At 44.6% G+C, this 20990-nt stretch overlaps 1 protein-coding gene across 2 annotated transcripts in view; it reads left to right on the plus strand.

The window, feature by feature from the left end:
- Tmtc4 (transmembrane O-mannosyltransferase targeting cadherins 4) overlaps positions 1–20990 on the plus strand; it is a 60261-nt gene that overhangs the window by 12264 nt on the left and 27007 nt on the right. For both annotated transcript variants that reach the window (XM_051195191.1, XM_051195190.1), the window contains exons 4-6: positions 4870–4957; positions 16407–16507; positions 20824–20916. In XM_051195191.1, the coding sequence (XP_051051148.1) occupies positions 4870–4957; positions 16407–16507; positions 20824–20916 (282 nt within the window). The remainder of the gene's footprint in view (positions 1–4869; positions 4958–16406; positions 16508–20823; positions 20917–20990) is intronic.

The raw sequence follows: 20990 nt of genomic DNA on the forward strand, positions 1-20990 counted from the left end.
TCAAAAATAGGATTTTAATAATTGAAAAGTTGATTTATAAAAGGGTTTCAAGGCCTGGGTATGCACAAAGACACACACACACACACACACACACACACACACACACTGCAGATAAATGCAGTCTATCTGCTAATCCCAAAAGGCCATATTTCAGATCTTTAAAGAGGAATTGAGGGGAACTGAGAGGTAGCTCATCTAGTTAAGTGTTTGCTTTATAAGCATGGGGATCTGACATTGATCACCAGCAGCCACATAGAATTCCTAGCATAGCATGTGTGTCTATGGTCCCAGTGATGGGGATCGAGGGTTCCCTGGCCAGCCACCATAGCCTGATTATCTAGTTCTGGGCCCATGGGAGACCTTGTCCCATCCAAGGTGTATGACACTGGGGGAATAATGCCCAGGTTGACACCTGGCTTCCAAATACATACACACAGGTGCATGGGCACACACAAGTGCATGGGTACACACAGAGGTGCATGGACACACACACAGGTGCATGGACACACACAGAGGTGCATGGGCACACATAGGTGCATGGACACACACAAACATGTATGAGCACACACACAAATTCATGGGCACACACATACACACAGAGGATATGGCTACCTATGGGCAGAAAGAGATGCTTGAAAATCTTCATCTCTCTCATTCCATGACAACCCTTTAAACTTGTATTTCACAAATAAGGGATAATTATAAATTAGCATTCACAGACACTTTGCATGTTTACCTTTCATTATTTTGATGCGCTATCCAATCCCTCTTATCAGCTTTTCCCTGTTATCTCTCACGCTACATTTCCTCCCCCAATGCTGGCTTTAAACGTGCAAAGCACAGCACACCTGGGCTTATCTTCAGGTGGCAGGGTAATGCCTCACAGGTGTCCTGCTGGGACGGCACACACAGCCAGTGCTCTGCTGCGGTGTGGCCATGGTGGTCCCACCCTGCATGTGGCTCCCTGCGGCATGAGCAGCTTGCAGCTTGGAGTAAATTTGTGTCTGTACATATGTGTTAAGAGGATGGAGTAGCAGCATGAGCCCTACCAGGCTTTAATGACATGCATTTCTTTGTAATTAATATTAATATGTTTTCCGCCTTCATCTTCCCTTCTCCCAGGTTAATATTGAAAGTATTTTGCCCATTGCAAACAAACACTTGTATTTTCTCTTTTATGTCATTATTGGGGTTTTTGTTTTGTTTGTTCTTTTTTATTTTATTTTTGGAGACAAGGTGTTACATAGTCATGGCTGGCCTTGAATACCTGATGCTCCTGCCCCAATCTTCCACGTTTTGGAATTATAGAGGTGTGCTACCATAACCAACCAACTTAGCACCTAAACAATTTCTGAGCCATCCAATGTGCCTGAGATGGAGGGTTCTGACCAGAACCAAGATGGCCCCAGGTAAAGTGGGATGAATTGATCACCCGTCAGTCTGATCCTCATCTGGGTTCAGATTGGTAGGGAAATCACTATAACCAAATTGATTTGTTCCTCTGATGATATAACTCAAAATCACTCAACATCCTCCCCTTCCACCCCAGTATGCCATCCCAAACCATTCTGGATTGTTAGTAGGCATATGAGGTTCTGACAGGGTACTGGTTCCCTGCCAGGGAGGAGACGCATGAGCAGATGTTGCTTAGGCCCTGATCTGGTTCTGGCTCACTCATCAGAATGAGGTATTCCCAAGGACCCCTTGAGGACATGAGTACCACCATGCTCAAAGTGAGGCTAAAGATGACAAGCTGCCTGGGTTCTGGTATCAGAAAATCTCAGGCCTTTTCAAGACTTCTACCCACCCATGATTGAACCCAGATGCTCTGCTAGGGAGGGGACCATCCCAGGCTGGTCCCAGATTCACTCGTAGCTGTTTAGATGAGGCAGGCTTTGAACTCTTGTTCTCCTGCCCCCTCTTTCAAGTGCTGGGATTGTGGGCACAAGCCATCATACCCAGCTTTGAACACTTGGCCGTCAACACAAAAGCGATTAGGAGGGGAACCCTTGCCTACCTCCTACCCATCCCCAAATTCTTGTCCCTGGTAAGGAAAACTCAGATGCCACCTGTTTAATGGATTGAGGGAGGGTGTGTTGTTGTTTTTTGTTTGTTTGTTTGTTTTGTTTTGTTTTTTTCTTTTGTTTTTTGTTTTTTCCCCCCAGAAAACCTTGACAGGAGTGTTTGAGGTAATCTGAAAGAAAAATACAACTGTTGGAGAGAGGTTTACCTGGAAGTACATATTTTGCAAGTAGCAAAATAATAGAGAGAAAGAAAAAAAAAACAGCCTTGTCTTCCTGATGTCCATTCTGCAATGGTTGGATATAGCCTCTTCTTGCATAGCTTCCGACTTCCTATTTTGTGAGCTCGCCAATTAATTACAATTGATAAATATTCATTGAAATGCAAAATGCCTCATTAAAACACTTGCCATAGGTTTATTTTCTTTGTTTGTTTGTTTTTATGGCAGGTAGTATAACCTTTGTTACTGAAGGACATGAGATTGTCTTACCAAAATAGGGATGGAGAGACAGCTCAGGTGTTGAACACTGAGCTCACAGCCAGGATAGTAGTTTACAGAAAGAAAAACTTTAGACAATGTTTAAAGTTCGCTTCTTGGCCGTTCTTTGCATGCCCTTTAATAACCCTGATAGAAGCCTGGTCCTTTTGGCTTCATCCTTGGCTCCTGCCCAAACGACTCCTTCCCCTTCTGTAATTCCAAGAAGTCCTGGTTCTCCCTTCCCTCCGTCTTCTTAGCTTGCTGGCCTGCACGGGCCTTGGTTGCTTCTACTCTGAGAGGGTTTGTGGTTTGGTCTGTCCAAAGCCACGGTTCTATAAAAGTTCCTCTTCCTTGTAGTCCAGCCAGAGGTCCACACGGCCTGGATGTCCTAATCCCTTCCTTACTTGCCACCTGGCCACAGAAGCGGTACCCCACCCCCAAGGTGTCCGGGGTCCTTTTCCTGCCTGCCACTCTGTTCTACTTCTAGAAGCCCTCTGGGATTCATGAAGGGAACTAATGGGAGGGAGCCAGGCATACTTGCCGTGTGCCAGGCTTTGTCTGTAGCTCTGTAGCTGCATCTCTAATGACTTAGTGTGTCCTTGATTGAATGAACTTGCCTCTGAGTATCCACAACCCATTGTGTATTCAGTTAACCCTAAAGTATACTGCCCTGCTCCCTTCAGGTCCCTTAAGCTGCTCTTGCCTGACAGAAGCAACTTTAAGAAGGAAAGGGTGACTATGAAGGCACTGTCTGTCATGGTCAGGAAGGCGTGATAGCAGTAGAGCCTGAGATGTCCGGGCATATCCAATCAGGAAGCAGAGAGAAATGAACGACAGTGCTTTGCTCTGTTTATTTAATTAAAGACCCCAGCCTCCAGAGTGGTGCTGCCCGCTAAGAGTGAGTTTATCTCAGTTAGCCACTTTATTAATTCCTTTACAGACGTACCAAGAGGATTGCCTCCTGGCTGACTCCAGATTCTGTCAAGCCGACAGGAGTAACCGTCACACTTACCCCTCTGTAGGTTTCCTCTCATACATGCTCTTGCTAGGATGGATTCATCTTATTCCTGCATGACACCGTTGATTTCCCAGGGCACCTCCATGGTGAGGAGGGGGGGTGGGGATTACAACTGTAGTAGACAGTACACCTCAGCCCTTCGTATGTAAATACAAAGCTGTCTAAAGGCATTCTTGTTCAGCTGTTGACCGTACATGCCCTTATGAAACATACGTATGTGTACTGATTTCCACAGGCATGGTATTTTACCTGTCCTTTGAGAAGCGGTTAATCTGCCACCCATCGAAGTGATTTGGTGTATGCCACATTTCGGTGATGGTTAGTGAAGGACACTCCATAAGCTAGAGCAGAATTCTGTGTTTTTCCTTATATTTGGAAAACATTTATTGGGGTAATTGGCTTGGAAGAAATGAACACAAACTTTATACAGCGTCTTTGTCACTGGGGGAAGGAGGGAGAGAAGGCGGAATTGTCGTGTGAGGGGAGGGAAGGGGCGGGAGCTGTGCTTTGTTTCATCTCACTGGTCGCTTGACAAGCATCTTCTCTTCACAGGGTAACCTCTAAACCAGTTTAAGTCAGGGGTGGGAGTGGGGAGATAGCAGAGGTTGGTCCAAGTCTGTCCTTTACCTTTCTGCCTAAACGTTTAACATATTTCCTACTTTTATGTCCTTCGTGTTTCCAATCAGACTTAAATTTATTTTTATTATTCTTAGTAGTAGTAGTAGTGTGTGTGTGTGTGTGTGTGTGTGTGTGTGTGTGTGTCGCATACATGCATGCTTGATGTATGTGCACTCCTGGTAATGGGGGTGGGGTGGGGCATGCACGCCGTGATACGTAACACATGCTAGAGGACTCCCTGAAGTTTGTTCTCTCCACCCCCCTTTCTGTGGGTTTTGGGGACTGAACTCGGTCTCCAGGCTAGTGCAGCAAGTACCTTTACCCACTGTTCCATCTTGCCGCTCCCAGGATTAACTTTTTTCGATACTGCGTGCTCTTTGAGCTGATAGCACTTTTGGACACGAGGAACCTGGGTCTCTGGTGTTCTTGGGTATAGCGTGTTAAAGTAACACTGCTTTTGCCAGACATGTGCTGCGCCCAGAACAGTCTATTCAAACAGCAGCCCAGTTTCTCTTAAAGCAATGAGATGAAGTCCTGTACCAGGAAGGGTGAAGAGAATGAACCAGCCCTGAGATAACGCTACTGAGCTTGTACAGTACTGCCAACATGATGGTGGTCACAGGTGCTAGGGTCTAGTAAGCTGCTTGTTTTGTGTCTAAGGAACATTTTGTGCGTCCAGAATTTACAGATGCTAAAATGTTTTCATGTGAATCTCTCTCCCCCTTCTTTCAAGGTCGCTGGTGTTGTTGGCCGCGCAGACCTCCTGTGTGCTCTGTTCTTTTTATTATCCTTCCTTGGCTACTGTCAAGCGTTTAAAGAAAGTAAGCATTACGTTTGCCTTCCTCCGTTTGCCACCTTCTTCCTGTTTCTGTCCTTTGGAATAGTGTTTTAACGGGTAGTGAGATGAGCTTATCCCTTGAGGCACAGTAGGTCCAGGGTTTAGACTCTCAGCACATGTATTTATTTCATTACCCCTTTCCAAAACACGCTACATTCTAGGTCAGTGATACAGAGCTCGCACACCACTAAAGTTGCACACTAGCGTGGGACTCTTTAGAGATCAGGTGTGTTTATGGCCCAAGCCACCCCATCGTGATTTCCAAGGGCTGATTGAACCAGCCCTACAAGAGTCTTCACTGCACTATCCCTCCCCGAGCTCTGGCTGTGTCTATGGTTCTATCAGACAGACATGCAGCTCCATTGTGACACAGGAGAAAGGGACCCTGCCCCGTGCTGGTGAGGTCTACTTTGGGTAGGTATGAGCATACCCTGGTGTCATTTTAATCAAGACAAGAGAAGACATTGCGTATCAGTCTGGGGTCAGGCGAGTGGGATAGCTTCAAGTGCAGAGAAGAACAATTTTGTTCCCAGGACCAAGGGTGAACATGGCAGAAAGACACACCTCCATCCGTTCCCTGGGCGGGGTCTCCCCACGGCGACGGTTCCTGGTTGTTCTTGCCCTGGTTTCACAGCAAAGCTGATAGAGATGGTAACGTCAGTCCATCGTGTTTTCCATAGATTGGGAATCAGGAATGGGAGGACATGTTTATTACGGATAATGTCACTGCATGTCCTAACATTGGTAGTTCAGTCAGAATCTACAGGAACGTAGAGAGGGAGCTTCTTGGCATTTAGACATTTTCCCCAAGAAATCTAAAACTTCAAACCTGTAGATTTTTTTTTTCAGAAATGTCTCTTTTTAAGTCAACATTTATTAATCTGAACATAACCTTATTAAAACAACTACTTGCAATTAAGAATGTATTTGAATCATTGGAAGTGCTTTTTGAAGAAAGTATTTATATTAAATATTAAGTATTAAATATTAAGTATCAATATATTTAACCTGTAGGATCCATCATATAGAACCCCCCCACACACTGCTTTTAAAGATTGCCCTTGTGAAGTCATAGGGAAAATCATCACAACACTAAAAATCCTTCTAATGAGTAAACCGATAAATTTGTTAGGCTTTTGAATGGACTGTTCTTTCACAGTGGTGAGAAAAACTAAAGCCACTTTGTATTATTCCCTTCCTGGATTTGTTTCTGTGTTCCGGTTCATGAATTTGTGCATTAATATTTATATCATGTATCCCTTTATAATCATAAAATTGTTTCTAAGGGCCATCCATACACAAAGCAATTGGTTTATGAAGCCTTTGGGACTGGGAGTTTAGCTTAGTAGTGGATCACTTTCCTGGCATAGGCTAGGCCGCAGGTTCCATCCCTAGTGCGGAAAAGGCAAAATAAATATGCATGGAGGTCTTAGACACCGATGGTGACAGCGAAGGCACTTCAGCATGTGATGGTTTTTCCAGTTAAACCGTGCTTTGATTCCTGGGAAGGTGGTGAAGAACCGTTAGCCATATACTTTTCTTTTTTTGGTCCAGTGACACAGTTTTTATCGTTTGTGCTTCATTTACTTCAGCATGAGAGAGAGAGAGAGAGAGAGAGAGAGAGAGAGAGAGAGAGAGAGAGAGATGGTTGGGTCTTGAGTTTATAAATGCTTCAGTCAAGTTCACCTGGACATGCTTCATGTTTGCAGGTCAGTAGCAGTGGTGACTCTGGCTCGAGTGGAACCTTGCTAGGATTACGAGTAGATCCTGATTTGTTTGACATTCCTGGAACAGTGAGAAGATAAGAGGGTGGATGTGGGAGCCTTCACAGGGGCCCTCTGTCTGCCTCCTGTCTGTAGCCACCACCTCATCTCTCTGGGATTCTGTTTACCGATTAACTTGAACTCATTTTAAGACAGGAGAGACTAGATGGGATGGAGTGCATGGAGTTTTCTCCACTTGGCCTCCGACTGACACTTTGTGTTCACTTGGTCTTTGGGAAGGATGAAGCCGCAGTAGTTGGTACCTTGATCCTGAAAGTTGCTCTCAGCCTTGGATCTCTGTGTTCTTTTTTTTTGGCCCCTGATGGTTCCATTTGCCCTGGTGTGCTTGAGTTAGAGATACCATAGTTACTGCAGCATTTGAGGAGGGTGGTTGAAACCCCTGCCTCTGGAGTCTTCAACACTGTGAACTAATTTCACTGCTGTTTGTCTATGCTCCTGGTTTTTCTGTCTACAGAAGGATGGAATTCTGCCTTGCATTTCCATGGCGAGTCTAGCGATTCCAAGTCATCTGTGAGGGCCTTACATACACTGATTAGTTCACTTGCAGGGACGCCCTTCTCTTGAGCAGGGTCGTAGGCCGCTTATCCCCACTGTAGTCACATAAAGACTTTCGTTACGAGCACTCTTTCCTGGTAGCCCAATCCCACAGCTGAGTTGCCCCAAATGAACACACAGACGCTGTATTAATTATGAAACCGTTGGCCAGTGGCTTGGGCTTCTTATTGGCTAGCTCTGTCTTAATTATTAACCCATAACTACTACTCTATGTATTTCTACATGGTCTTATGTTACCAGAGAAGGCCTGGCCCACATTCTCTCTCCCCAGGCTCACATGACAAGTCCTTCTGCCTACACTTCCCAGAATTCTCCTCGTCTGGTAACCCCACCTGTCCTTCCTGCCCCTAGCCAAACAGTGCTTTATTTGCTAACCAATAAGAGAAACGTATGTTCAGAAGACATCAGACTTTATGTCCTGATGGACAACCTGCCTTCCTCCTCTGGACCAGTAGCATAACCCTTTGTTGCACCAGCCACTCCATCTCCTTCTCATACCTCCCATTCCATCCCTTATGTACCACCAAGTGTTCCCTCTCTCTTGACAAAGGTGCCACGTTTCCAACAACTTTTTAATATTTGTGGTTTTCTTGACTCTTTTTCGAACATGCCACGAGTGTTGGAGTAAGTACCCGCTCCTTGGAAACACCCTTAAACACCATGTTGATTTTTCAGCCTAGCATATGTATTACCTAAGACCTGTCTCTTCTAAGAGGGTCCGTAAACCTTTGCAGGGGAACAACAGGAAATCTCCCTCTGCAGGAAAGATGTGGGTGAAATGTGCTTGTGGTCTCTGATACTATTTAAAAGTGTCACAGGGACTTATCAATTTAGATCATTCATTCCCTCACTAATCAGTCACATTTTAAAAGCATTTCTTATACCAGGCCCTGTGTCTAATGCTGGGTTTACAAAACCTAGAAAGACAAAGTTCATACAGCCCCACGGGAGGGTTTATAGTCCCATATGTCTTATATGTATACATGCATACACACACACACACACACACACACATCATACTTACCTGTGTAAAAATACTTTTGTTTCACAAGCTGGAGATCATACCTAAGGATTACATGTGCCTGTTGAGTGTCCTACCACTGACTTAAGCCCTTAGCTCCAGGCAAGCTAGTCCTGACTAAAATATAATCCACACTATGTAGAGTGTCCCTGGAAGTTAATGATCCCCTTCTCCACTCTCTCTACCTCTCCACATGTAATCAAGAAAAGGTACCTTTTTTTGTGGCATTTGCAGAATAGATGGGGGTGGCCATTGCACCACTAATACCTTTGACATCCTATCGGGTTTCCATCTGTCCAGCAGAACACAGCTTTTCGTATTAAGAGGCATTTGGGTGTCTACATATCCATGTGTCTTAAAAAAAAAAAAAAAAAAAAAAAAAAACCCTTTCTTTTCCCTAACTCGTCAGTTCAGATGAACACAGGCCAAGCAGTCTTTATGGCTTCATGCCACAGCATGATGTTTTGCCTGTGTTTGCAAGTACAGCAGAGAATTAAAACTCTTTTGTAGTAGAAGTACAGTTTTTACTGGAATGAAAATAATCATGCTGTTTAATGTTGAGGCTTGGTGTTTAAAGCAACCAGCTTAAAGACCTGGTCTTTGTACTTGGAGAAACTGAATATATAAAGTCAATAAAAAGGAGGTCCGGTTTTAGTTACATGTGAATTTGTCATGCAAGAAGGGTTTTTACGTTGGAACTGAGCTAATACTGTTTTATAAGGAACAGAAATTAACTGCTCTGAATTGATTTTAACTAGTTAGAAGCCTCTCTGAGAGGCTACAGCTCCTTTTTGGTAACCTCATTAGCTTTCTTTATAGGTGCAGTCTGTATTATTATAAAGTCTGAACAACCTTCAGCTGCCTGAGTTTATTAGGAGGCAACTCTGCTAAGCCCTGGCGTCCTGGAATTTTCAGAAAGTGGAGGAAAATCTACTCACTGTCGTCGTTTCCAGGGCTCTGCCTGGCTTCCTTTTTTTTTCTTCTTTACTTTCTGGTGCTTCCATCACACAAGCTCTTTTGAACAGGATTGTTTTTAAATGAAAATGTTCCTATAAAGGCAGCAGCCATTTACTCTTAAAAAAAAAAAAAAGTCATTAAATCAGATGAGTTGAAGGAGCACAGGCTTTTTAAAATTCCCAAACTAAAAAGGTGCTATTCCTCTTGAGATGTTTTGTCAATAGCAAAAGCTCTTTCAAAGCCTACTATTCCGGGCTGGACACAGGTAAGCCCTGTACATTAAGCTTGCTGGAGTGTTGAAAACAATTCCATTCTTCAACCAGTGCCTTAAACTACGGTTGGAAGTTTCGCTCACATTGGGAGGAGGGGTGGTCCAGAGAAGGACAGTCTTGCTACATTGTTACAGCTCACACTTTAAGTTCTCAGCTCCGCCTATTGCCAACAAGATCTCAGAGCCCGGTAGATTGTAAGCCCTTTTACTCTGCTGCTGTCTTGTAGTTCAGCCACGAACCCAGAGTCCTCATTCCCTTTCATTAAAGATTTTTTTTCCCCTTTAACTTAGAATCATGATGCTTAAAAACAAATAAGCCTGCCAATTGGGTGATTCCCAGCTGTCACCTTGTACTTAGGAGGCAGAGGCAGTGGAATTACAAGTTTCAGGCCAGCCTAGAGTACAATGTAACAACTTGCCTTAAAAAAAAAAAAAAAAAAAAGAAAGAAAGAAAGAAAGAAAGAAAGAAAGAAAGAAAGAAAGAAAGAAAGAAAAGAAAAACCTTGCCAGACACCTGTTTTTAGATCTGAGGCCATCACCAATAGACTGTTGAGAGCGGTGTTCTATATGTACCTTTCTCCTCTGCCTTCATTTTCCTCGGTTCCTCCCTGGTTTGAATTTCTCCACATGGTCCCCTGTCTAAGGACAGTGAGTCCCACCCTCCTCCCATGCATGGAAGCAGGCTTGGTTGGTTCCAGCACTTGGAACACAAGTGTGTTGCTCACTGTAGCTCTGGCAGCTACAGAGTTGCGACCACCTGTCGTGGTGGCATGGTTCCCACACACACCACTATGCGCCAGTTTCTATCTGCGGAGCTGCCAGGCAGAGGGTGGTGAAGAGGGCTAGCTTGTACAATGTGCTGCTTTTGCTGAAAGGAGAGCTCCCCTCTGGAAGGAGAGCCAAGTTGGAGGCACGCGCTCCATTAAATTGGTCACATCTGTTGGCACTTGTGGGTGTTAGTGCTGACAAGTGTCTTTCTGCTGGCTGGAGTTTCCCCCTTCACTCCTTCAGCATTTGCCTCCATTGACCTAATGCACTGCATCGTCTTAGAGACACACTGGATGGAGGCAGGGAGAGCGTTATGGAGGCTCATCTCCCACATTCTGGATCTTAAGCTGTCTGTGTTGGTTGTACTGGGTAATTGTCCTGGAGAGTGATCTTCCTAGAGGGGAAAGATACAGGGCTGCTTACAGACGGTTTTGTCCTGTTCTCCTGCAGTCTTCTGAGCTTATTTAAACTAGTCATCTGGACAAATCTGGGGAGGTGAACTCCAGTAAAGGTCCTTATGTAGAGCTGTGTACAAGTTAGAATTGCACGTCTTGGGGAGACTATATTTCTGTACAAATATATTATTAAGTGTAAATGTATTGGAGGCAACATTTGTTTCAAGATTTATTTTTACCTTTTCTCACGGTTGCTTCTAAGTTTAGAATTAATCCTTTTTTTTCTTATGCCTTTTATATTAACATAAGTTTTAAAGATTAAATGGCCTCTCTTCCATATTAGGGATGCCTCCAGCCTTAAGAGGCTTGAAGGCTGATTAAAAGTGAAAAGACTTGAGTTCTCACTGTATTTGTTTACACTGAGAATCTTACTGAAGATCTTGGTATTATTGCATAATTGCATAAGAAATGTGGCAATATAAAAGACTTCTAGTAAACATGGAATTAAAAGAAACCATTAACTGAGCATTATGTGCAAAGTGGCCTAGTGTTTCCGTCACTGTACCGAGATGTTCATATTTGGAAGGAGAGTTGCTAGCATTGGTTCCCTGGTTAAAAACAGCCACAAAAACTTAGTCTAAATTCACCTAGGTTATGTTGCCTATTGGCCATGTCATTGCTTTGACAAACCAAGATTAAAAGTAAAAGTAATTTTTTTTTTCTTTTTAAATCTTAATTTAGGGGAATTGCACAGATTAAACCACCCTTGACAGGGTTGTCCCAGAACTCACAAGCAGTCTCCCAGTTTAAGTTTTTCCCCACTCCTGGTGGGTAAATGGAAGCATTTGCTAATGCTGTGTAGGTTGACTGACCTTGGTTTATATGCACAGACATACTCCGTGTTTGTAAAGAAGACCCTTTTGACTTCCGTGATACAATTTGAGAGGTTTATTTGCTTACCATTTTGTGTGTGTGTGCACAGAGCCCTGAGTCCAGTCCCCTGATCCTCATGAACCAGATCTGTAATCTCAGCACTCGAGAGGTAGAAGCAGGAATATCAGAAATTCAGGATTGTCCTCTACTACATAGTGAGTTTGAGGCCAGGCTGGCATATAAATCCCTGTCTCAAAATAAATAAATATTAAAAAAATAGCGAGACAAATTTTAGTCTGTCAAAAATACAATTTTATATAGAATCAGTATACAATGGGAAGTATTTTTACATTAAATTTTTCATACAGTCTACAGAGTCTCAGCTGGGACGAGGCAAATCTCAAGTGCTTGTTAGCTTTAATGACTTGCTTCTAGATAGTAGCAGGTCTGGAGTTGCCTCTCTGACAGTGAAAATGTCTAGGTTAATGACTGACCATTGAAGTGTTGCCTTTGATCTGAAATTTCCACTGGAAATGGTTACCGATGCTGCAGAGACAAGCAGAGAAGCTGTGTCTTCGCCGCATAGGTTTTTATCTGGGTGTGTTACTTCAGAAGCGGAAGGGAGGATGCCGTGAAGGAAGTCGGAGCTGGGGACATTTCAGGGCTTTCTGGTGCTGTGGTCAAGGATGGCAGGAACAAGTTGGAGAGGAAAGGGTTTATTTCAGTTTACACTTCCACATCACAGTCCATCCTTGTCAGGGCAGGAACTCGTGACTGGAACCCGGAAGCAGGAGCCGATGCAGAGGCAGGAAAATGTACCGCTTAGGGGCTTACGCATCCTGTGTTACTCAGCCTGCTTTGTTGTACAACCTATGACCAGTCCAGGGATGACCTACTTACAACGAGCCGGGCCTCCTACTCTGAATCATTCATCAGGACAATACAGGTCACACTTGCCTTCAGACCTATCTGATGGAGGCATTCTCTCTAATAAGATTCCCTCTTCCCAGATACGTCAGGTTTGTGCCAACTCGACAAAAGCCAACCAGCACAGGGCATGAGGGGTGGAATACAAACCCTAGGGGGAAAAAACTTGATAAAGCCACAGCCTGTTTTCTGTCTTGTTTTTATGCATTCCATTAAGTCTATGTTAGCCATCCACAAAGAGGGCTGTTTTGAATTCGAGATTAATGGATGGGACATGAGTCCTTCATTTTCACAAGCTCGTAGTATTTAGCGTTGTCTTAGCAAGGTGTCTTCAAGGGTCATCCTTTGCATGTTTTAGTGTGCTTTGCTTCCTGTTATACCCCCATTGAGGGGGGAACACATTCATCTTCATCATGTTATATTTAAGTAAAACACGAAGTTAACTCCATTTGTCTAGGAAGATATGTAAACTGATCTGGGGATGGGCTTTTAAACTTGAGAATTTGGAAAAATCATGTTATGTTTCGGTGAGACGCATTAGGTGACAGTGCTTTGTAAATCAAGTCCATAAAGATGTAAATGAGATAGAATTGGTGGTGAAAGGCAGAGAGTCCACAGTTTCAGGATGGCTATACTAACTGTGTGAGTTCATCGAGACACACAGACTTCATTTCTGGCTAATCTCATTGTATAATGCTTCCATTTGCAAGTTCTTTACTTGGAGTTTTAATAACATCATGATAAATGTACTGACAGTTATAACTGTATAGGACAGGCTTAGCGAGCAGTAGACACAATTACAATGGAATGAGGCCTGGCTGAAGCCCCTCATGCTGGCCCTGGGACATACAAAGCCTCAAATCGGAATCCTGCTTAGTGTAATAAATAGCTTTTGGTAATGGCGGTGGTTCTAATTGTGGTGTTTTGGTATTACATACATGTAAGTCATGTGTGTAAGTAAAAACCGTCCTTCATTTGTTCGGTAGAACTAGATAAATATGTAATGGTTATGACCGAAGAAACGTTTGGCTTCTAGGCCCTCCGCCACCCTAATGGCCTGGAGCTTAAGCCGTGAAATTCAGAAAGGCAAGCTTGTGCTCAGCATAAAGAATAATCTTCCTAATGGACCAGAGCTTAAGTGAAATGGGCTGTTATGAGATGCTCATGCCTGTGCTCAAGTTAAGGCAAGTCTAGGCCAGGTGGCCCCCTGCTGGAAGCATCCTAGAAGGGTCCTCCATCCATCCAGCATGTGTTGCCACTCAGAGTCAGCTGGGTGCTGCTGCTGCTGCTGCTGGGTCAGTACAGTTAGCTCCTCAAAGCCAGGCAGGGTGCCGGCAATGTAGCTGAATGCACAGTTGCTGCCGAGGGTGATGATGTGGGTCTGTAGAGTGTCCAAAGATCTGGGGGGGGCATGTTGAAAGGGCCTGGGTTTGCTAGTTGCCATTCCTAGGATTCCTTGCTCCACAGGCCTGAGTGGGTTGTAATTCTACATTTTCAGCAATATCTAAGCTCAGGCTCCAGACCCTCAACCCGAGTAGCACTGGTTTAGGCTAATGGTTTCCCAGTAGGCATGGTTCCACCCACCAAAGTCATTTGGCAATATCTGTAACACAGTTGGTTAGAGATGTTCCTATTGTCTAATAATTTCCTGCGATAGACAGCATTATCCACACAGCAAAGCATCAACCAACCGTCTAATTATGAGGAACTCTCATTTAGGGCAATAACAGAAAATTCAGTCTTTATGATATCTGAAGAATGTCCTGATGGATTGTGGGCTATGGTTATGCAGTTTATAGGCTATGGTTCCTTCTAACTTAATCTGGAATGTCAGTTAGAGACACCTACCCACGGGCAATCAGGCTGGCAGGCCACTTGCTGTTGTAACTGCCGTAAAGCAAGTGAATTGGGAAGGGAGACTACAGAGAGAGTGGGGGGTGTGGCTTCACAGCTTAATTGACATTTGACAGCTCCATCAGAAGGGTAGGATATTGCCAGAGGCATACTAGCCCAGGGGAATGGGACAAGCAAAGCAAAGTGGGAATCTGTTGTGTTGGCTGCTATGCCTGGGATTGACTGTAGACTAGGGAAGTTAGAGGGTGCCAGGTGGTCACAGTAGCAAGGCCAGTAATGAAAGCAGTACTCACAAGGGTTACCCTTAGCCTGAAGGCAACAGCAGGTGTCAGTCCTGGCAGAAAATGGTGCTGCTCATGCATTTGTGAGCTTCCAAGGGGTTCAGCTAGCTACAGGCTTCATCACCTTGAAAGGTATCTTAGCCCACAAGCAGAGGGCATGAAGTGGAGTTCACCTCTGGTGCACACCAGGTCCCGGTGATTATTGGCAGGACATGAAAGACTTCCATCCTGGGGCTTTGCCAATCAGTCCTTAATAAACCACAAGACTCATATCCAGTCGAGGTATGCACATGACATGTGCACACACACACACACACACACACACACACACACACACACACAATTATTGCTGGCTTCTGGAGTGAGCAGTTTAATGAGAACTGTGGTGTACTTTAGAAACTGCACTGCAGTACTCACACATTGTGTCCCAGGATAATTCACCAGCCACTCCCTTTGACTGCTGCATTGAAGCCCCATAGAAAAATCCATCCCTCTGACCTGAGGAAGTTTGCATGCAGCATTTGTTAGTTGCTGCTGTGGTTTCCACACTATATCAAGTGAGTTTTTAAAAAGTGCTTCATGTTTGACCTGGATTTTATATGTTCATATGGCTAAGAACTTGGTTCTACAGTGAAAAATGCAACTTCCTCCCCAACTCTATTTTTTTCTTTACTTACTAATTAGTCAGTTGTCTTTATGTGTTTCTAGAGGTGTGTTTTTGCTTTCATGAAGTTTATAACATAGTGGCAAGTCATTCCACTATAGGTTTTCTTTCTCGTTTCCTGAGATAGGTTCATCACCCCATCCTATAGAAGAGGGGCGTAAATAGGAGTAACTCCTTAGATGCTGTGTGTTAGTAATGGATGGCAGAGCAGACATTAGATGTAATGTCCTTGTAGTAGTACCCAGACATGCTAATGATTGGTTCTCCCAAGAAAATACAGTGTTTGTTCACTTAGATGAAGACGAAGAACTTGGAAAAGGGGGCAGGGGTGAGGCCTACCTGTAATACTCTGTCTCCTTCCGGCTGCTCAGCTCTGGCCACTAAGATTTTCTATTGACCGCCTGCAGCCTCAGAAAATAGCATGGGGGCCATTGGCTGCCGCCTCTGACCTCTGGGTTTTTCATCATTTCCATGCTGAGTGATCTTTTGACTTGTTCTTGAATGCTTAGCCCCCATAAGGGTTGGAGCCCAAACAAACCCATGACTTTTACTGGTCCAGAGTACTCGGAAATCAGTAGCCATGCCCCCTTCGATGATAGAGTCAGAGCCATTGCACACAGAGAGCAGAAGACCCAGCCTAAGCCCTCTGGTGTACAGAGCCCAGTCCTTATCCCTGGCATAAGAGACTGGGAGATGTGTGGGCATTCCGAGATCCTTTTTTTGTGACAGCTGTGGAGACCACTGGAGTCATTCTGCAATCGTAGATTGCCTGCAGGGTCAGAGTCTTTGTGCCACTTGTTAGAACGGTCCTGTAGTGGTGACCAAGTCGGGAAGAAGAAACTTGCTCCTTTGAAACTCGGGGCTGTGGCATCTCTGTGGCCAAATCTAATGTAAAATGCTTCTCGGTGCATCAAGATGAGACACGTGTTCTGTTTAAAGAGTGTTGTCCAGTAAGAGTGTAGCAGCCCACAGCGCCCGCTCAGATTAGGAACTCTGTGAGGTGCATGCTTGGGATTTTACTTCCCAGAGCTGGCAAGATGGAACATATCATTACATAACTTACATGTTTCTGTTACTGGCAGGTAACAAGGAGAAAACACATTCTTCCACCTTCTGGGTGTTGCTGAGTATCTTTCTGGGAGCAGTAGCCATGCTGTGCAAAGAGCAAGGAATCACTGTGCTGGTAAGAGCTCGGCCACAAAAGGGCCTGTCTTTTGTACACATCCATTCCCTCCAAGAGAGACACCGTGGGCCATCCCATTCCTGTGTCCTCTTATGCTCGGGTGTGATCACCAGCCTGAGCTTTTTCTCGTTTCTGGGCTAATGATTTTGGCTGGCCCAATGCTAGTGTTTCAGATGGGAAACTGACTGGTTACGGTGACTAATGAATGGTGGGAACTGATCTGTGGTAAGTTCTTAGGGAGGGGGACTTCACTCACTCCTTATAGAGTGGTCCCTTAGAAAAAGATAAAGGAATGGTTTGAGCTACCTGGGACACTCTTATACTTAGCAGTCCCATATACAACAAGGAACTTGGCCAGCCTCCAAAACCTTCTAGGCACCCTTGGCTCTCCTCACCCAAAAGTGAGACTTGAGTCAACACTTGAGACACCTTGACCTGATTAGGCCCATTTCAGGGCTTTGTTTGCTTTCATGTTCCAGCAAACAAACCCATACCTTACACCTGCTTGGCAAAGGCAAACCCTGCACCATCAAACTGAATTCTGGGTCCCCAGTTTCTTTAACACTGAGCATCCAAAGCCCGTTTCCATGAGGGACGTTTTTACACAACCCCGGGTATATAATATAGGTACGTAAGCAAGCTTACACATCAAACATTTACTGATGGTGAGTGATAAATTATTTTTAAAGCAATTACTTGCTATATCACAGTTTTACCATCTATGAGGTGGATGTATTGGTCTAGCAAAATCCAACCTAACGAAACACTAATATGATGCTTTAATGCTTTCGAATGACGGTAGGAGAAGATTAAGAGTGTTTATTTTCTCTAACTACACCATTATGTTTCTGTAAGAGCAAAGACCTTGGTGTGTAAAGAGACTATAATCCATGTCATGCAGCAGTCTAGAATCTGAGCCACGGTCTTTGTATGATGCGATGGAGTGCACATCACTGAGAATAGGAATGCATTTGTGTGTTCAGAACCCAGGCTTCTGTGAAGTTGCACAATGAATGGATGCTGGTTGAGGCTTCCACAAACAAATTGGATTCGTTATGTGTTTTGATTTTGAATTAATTTTTGCTTGTGTATCCAGAAACTTTTTGACATTGCCAATTTTTTGTTTGTTTGTTTGTTTGCGGTTAATTATGCAGCCTTGCCTGGGATCATGACCCACAGTTTAAGAAGCCTTTGCCTAGTTAGTATTTGAAGAGCTGTGTAGAGTGAGTAAGACAGCGCAGTGGGTAAAGGTGCCCAGCCTGGTGGTCTTGAGTTTGATACAGGGGGACCACGTGGCAGAAGGAGAGGACTGACTTTTACAAGTTGTCCTCCAGCCTCACACATACACCATGGGCTGCATGCTCATCCATCCCCAAATAAACTTCTTAGAAGGCTCCTTCTGCGCAGGATGTGCCTTGTTACACGTTTTACAGTTCTGAGAATTGGCCTCTCTGTGTGTATATTCACTATTTGTATCATCTTCACCATTTTTAAGTTGCGGGGTACATTCTATTTAGCAAAATACCAGAAAAGGCATGCCCGCAGAGAAAATTCTCAGTGAGCCTGTTGGAGAGAGAAGCAGTCATTACATGACGCTTCCTAAGGATACTAGTGCGCTGTGTTGAGCATGTTATTCTGTGACCAGCCTCAACTGTCGACGCTTAGCAAGCAGGACAGGGCTGCCTGAGCACGTGGGCATCCCACTTCTAGGCCTCATATGAATAGAAGCTGGGATTAAGTCCGAGGAACGGAGACACATTAAAAACCCCACTCCCCCCGCCTCCCATGTAGCCCTTCTTGGCCTTATCTCGTTACAGGATCGCTTAGAAACGAAGGGTATATGAGCCAAGGAATGAAACGAAAAAGATGGTCGTTGAGTAGCCGGCTGCACAGGAATATATTGGGAGATAAAGGGCAGTCAGAAAATGAGGTCTGACACCAGCCACAGTAATGACAAGTGGGTTTTTTAAAACTGAGCTCTGTCTGTAAGACAAGCGAGGATATGATGAAGAATTACTGTGTAGCGATACTTAAGGCTCGAGCTAGAGGTGGCTCTGTGATTAAAAGTACTTCCTTCCTAGCATGTGTGTCTGGCACCTCACAACAGCCTGCTTTGGTTCCAAGGGGACCTCTGTGTGCACCAGGCAAGCGTGTGGTACATCATACACACATGTAGGCAAATACGCATACACATAAAATAAGCAAATAAGGTGAATAGTCTTGTTGTTTTTATGTGTGTGTGGGGGGGTGTTTTTGGTTTGGTTTGGTTTTTGTTGTTGTTGTTTTGAGATTGAGTTTCTCTGTGCAGCCTTGGCTATCCTGGAACTTGCTCTGTAGACCGAGCTGGCCTTGAACTCAGAGGTCCGGGGTGCTGGAATTAAAGGCTTGTGCCACCACCACCTGGCAGTTTTGTTTTTGTTTTTGTTTTAACATACTTAAGTCTCCTGAGTCAGTCCAGTCCTCAGGAGACTGGGTTGGGATGGTTGCATGTCTGGGCTACAGACTTAAGTTCCAAATCAGCCTGGGCTATAGCATGAGTTCCTGCCTTCAGTTGTTTTTCTTTAACCTTATCTCTGTGGTTATTTTAATAAGCGGGCTGATTCTTGTGGCTGGTCAATCCTACGCATTGGAAGGCATTTGCTATCATTCTCACCTGTAGCCAGCAGAAGCCAGTAAGAATCCCTTAGTTGTTAAAATGCCTGTGGAGGTTGTTAGGCACTCCTGTGACAGAGGCATCCTAGTGAAACCTGATACTAATGTCAAGTGTGGCGTCCATAGCAACAGCAGCATCCCAGAGCTGGTTACTTAATGATCTCTGGCCCCTCCTCAGACCTGCGAGTAGAAATCCCACTTAGCTGGGTCTGTAGGTTGCTCCGGAATTTACTAGCACCTTAGAAGCGCTGAAGGTCAGTTTGGGTGTGAATAAACTATGAGCATTTTGATGTTGCCGCCTCTAACTTGGATGGAGAAGTAAGTGTCACTCTTATGTTTGGCTCAGCCCTCCTGGCCACATGACTCTGTGGCTGTGGCAGCCCCACAGCTTCAAACAAAGAAGTGAGAAAGTAGTAGCAGCAGTAGACAGGGAGCTCCCGTCTTCTGGAAGACAGTTTATAGTCAAGCAGCGATGGTCTTCCGTGACCCATGATGACCGTGAGTCACGTGAGTGAACAAAATCAGTATTCTTTGAATCGTTTAACCCAGCAGTGGCCTGTGGATTGGATAATTAGTGACTTCCAGCATTTGTGGAAGAGGGTTAAGCAGCAGTGTCATCCTTGCTCTGAAAACCACAAATTACCACTGGCTTCTGATGATTTCTGGTCTTCTTTGCCACAAAACCCCATATTAAAAAGAGCCCAGTCATGCAAGGGCAGCTTTCACCAGACACACTGTGGATATTCTGACCCCATTATGCAGATTGGGCAGGGGATTCCAGCAGACGATACTGCCTTTCGAAGTCATCTACAGAGTAAAGACTAGACCCAAGGCATGAGTATACTTTGAATAGCTGTCAAAACAGCCTGGCCATCATGGTGCCGTGGGAGCTTTTGGTATAGTTGGGTCAGTGGGAGCCACCCAGTGGTTTCACACACGTCATTTGTTGTCTGCCTGACAACGGTGATTGTTTCTGCACAGTGTCAAAGGAGGCTTGCTTGTGCACACATTAGCATCTTCCGTATTCAGGGTCCAGAGTTGCTCTAGCAGCTGTGTAACAGCTTTTAAACTAAAGCCCCAGAAGAACAGGTCGCTTCTTCCTGACTCCGTACACCACCCACATGACCTGACCTGTTCTTTGGATCTCTCCTCTGTAGGGCAAACTTGGGGATGTAATCCGGCTCTGTGCCCAAGGAGCAGAAAACACTAGTGGACAATTGGAACTCTCCTTCAGAGAGCGATATGTGTGTCCTGTTCACTGGGCCTCAGTCAGCCAGGTGGAGTTTATGTACAAGGCTGGGTTGACAAGACTGATTGATGGCTAATATTCTCTTCTTATATTTAATTGTTGCCCAGCTGACCACTCATACAGTTATAGACAAGGAGGGAGGGAACAAAGACTTCTGGGGAACTTCTCATGGGAGCCCGGCTCCTAAATGTAGGTCGTGGGATCATTACTGCCAGGGTCTCACTAGATTGTCATTGGTGGAGTCCACACCATGGGTTAGGTTCATCCAGACATGCGGCTGTCCTTCTTAGAAACCTGGGAGTTTGTCCGTGGTCATCATCAGAGATCTTGTCTGGGTTAAATAATGAAAATGTGACTGTAATTTCTGCCCCATCAGAGCCAGGCTCTCTGGACTAACTGAGACTTTGATTCTTAGGGCTTGAATGCTGTGTTTGATATCCTGGTGATAGGAAAATTCAACGTTCTGGAAACTATCCAGAAGGTACTACGTAAGGACAAATCATTAGAGGTGAGTTACATGCTTTCATCTCGAGCCCAGACATGGAAAATGTCAAGTACTAGCCAATTTAAAATGCTGTTTTC

The sequence above is a fragment of the Phodopus roborovskii genome, unplaced genomic scaffold, assembly GCF_943737965.1.
Source record: "Phodopus roborovskii unplaced genomic scaffold, PHOROB, whole genome shotgun sequence".
Taxonomy (NCBI): Eukaryota; Metazoa; Chordata; class Mammalia; order Rodentia; family Cricetidae; genus Phodopus; species Phodopus roborovskii.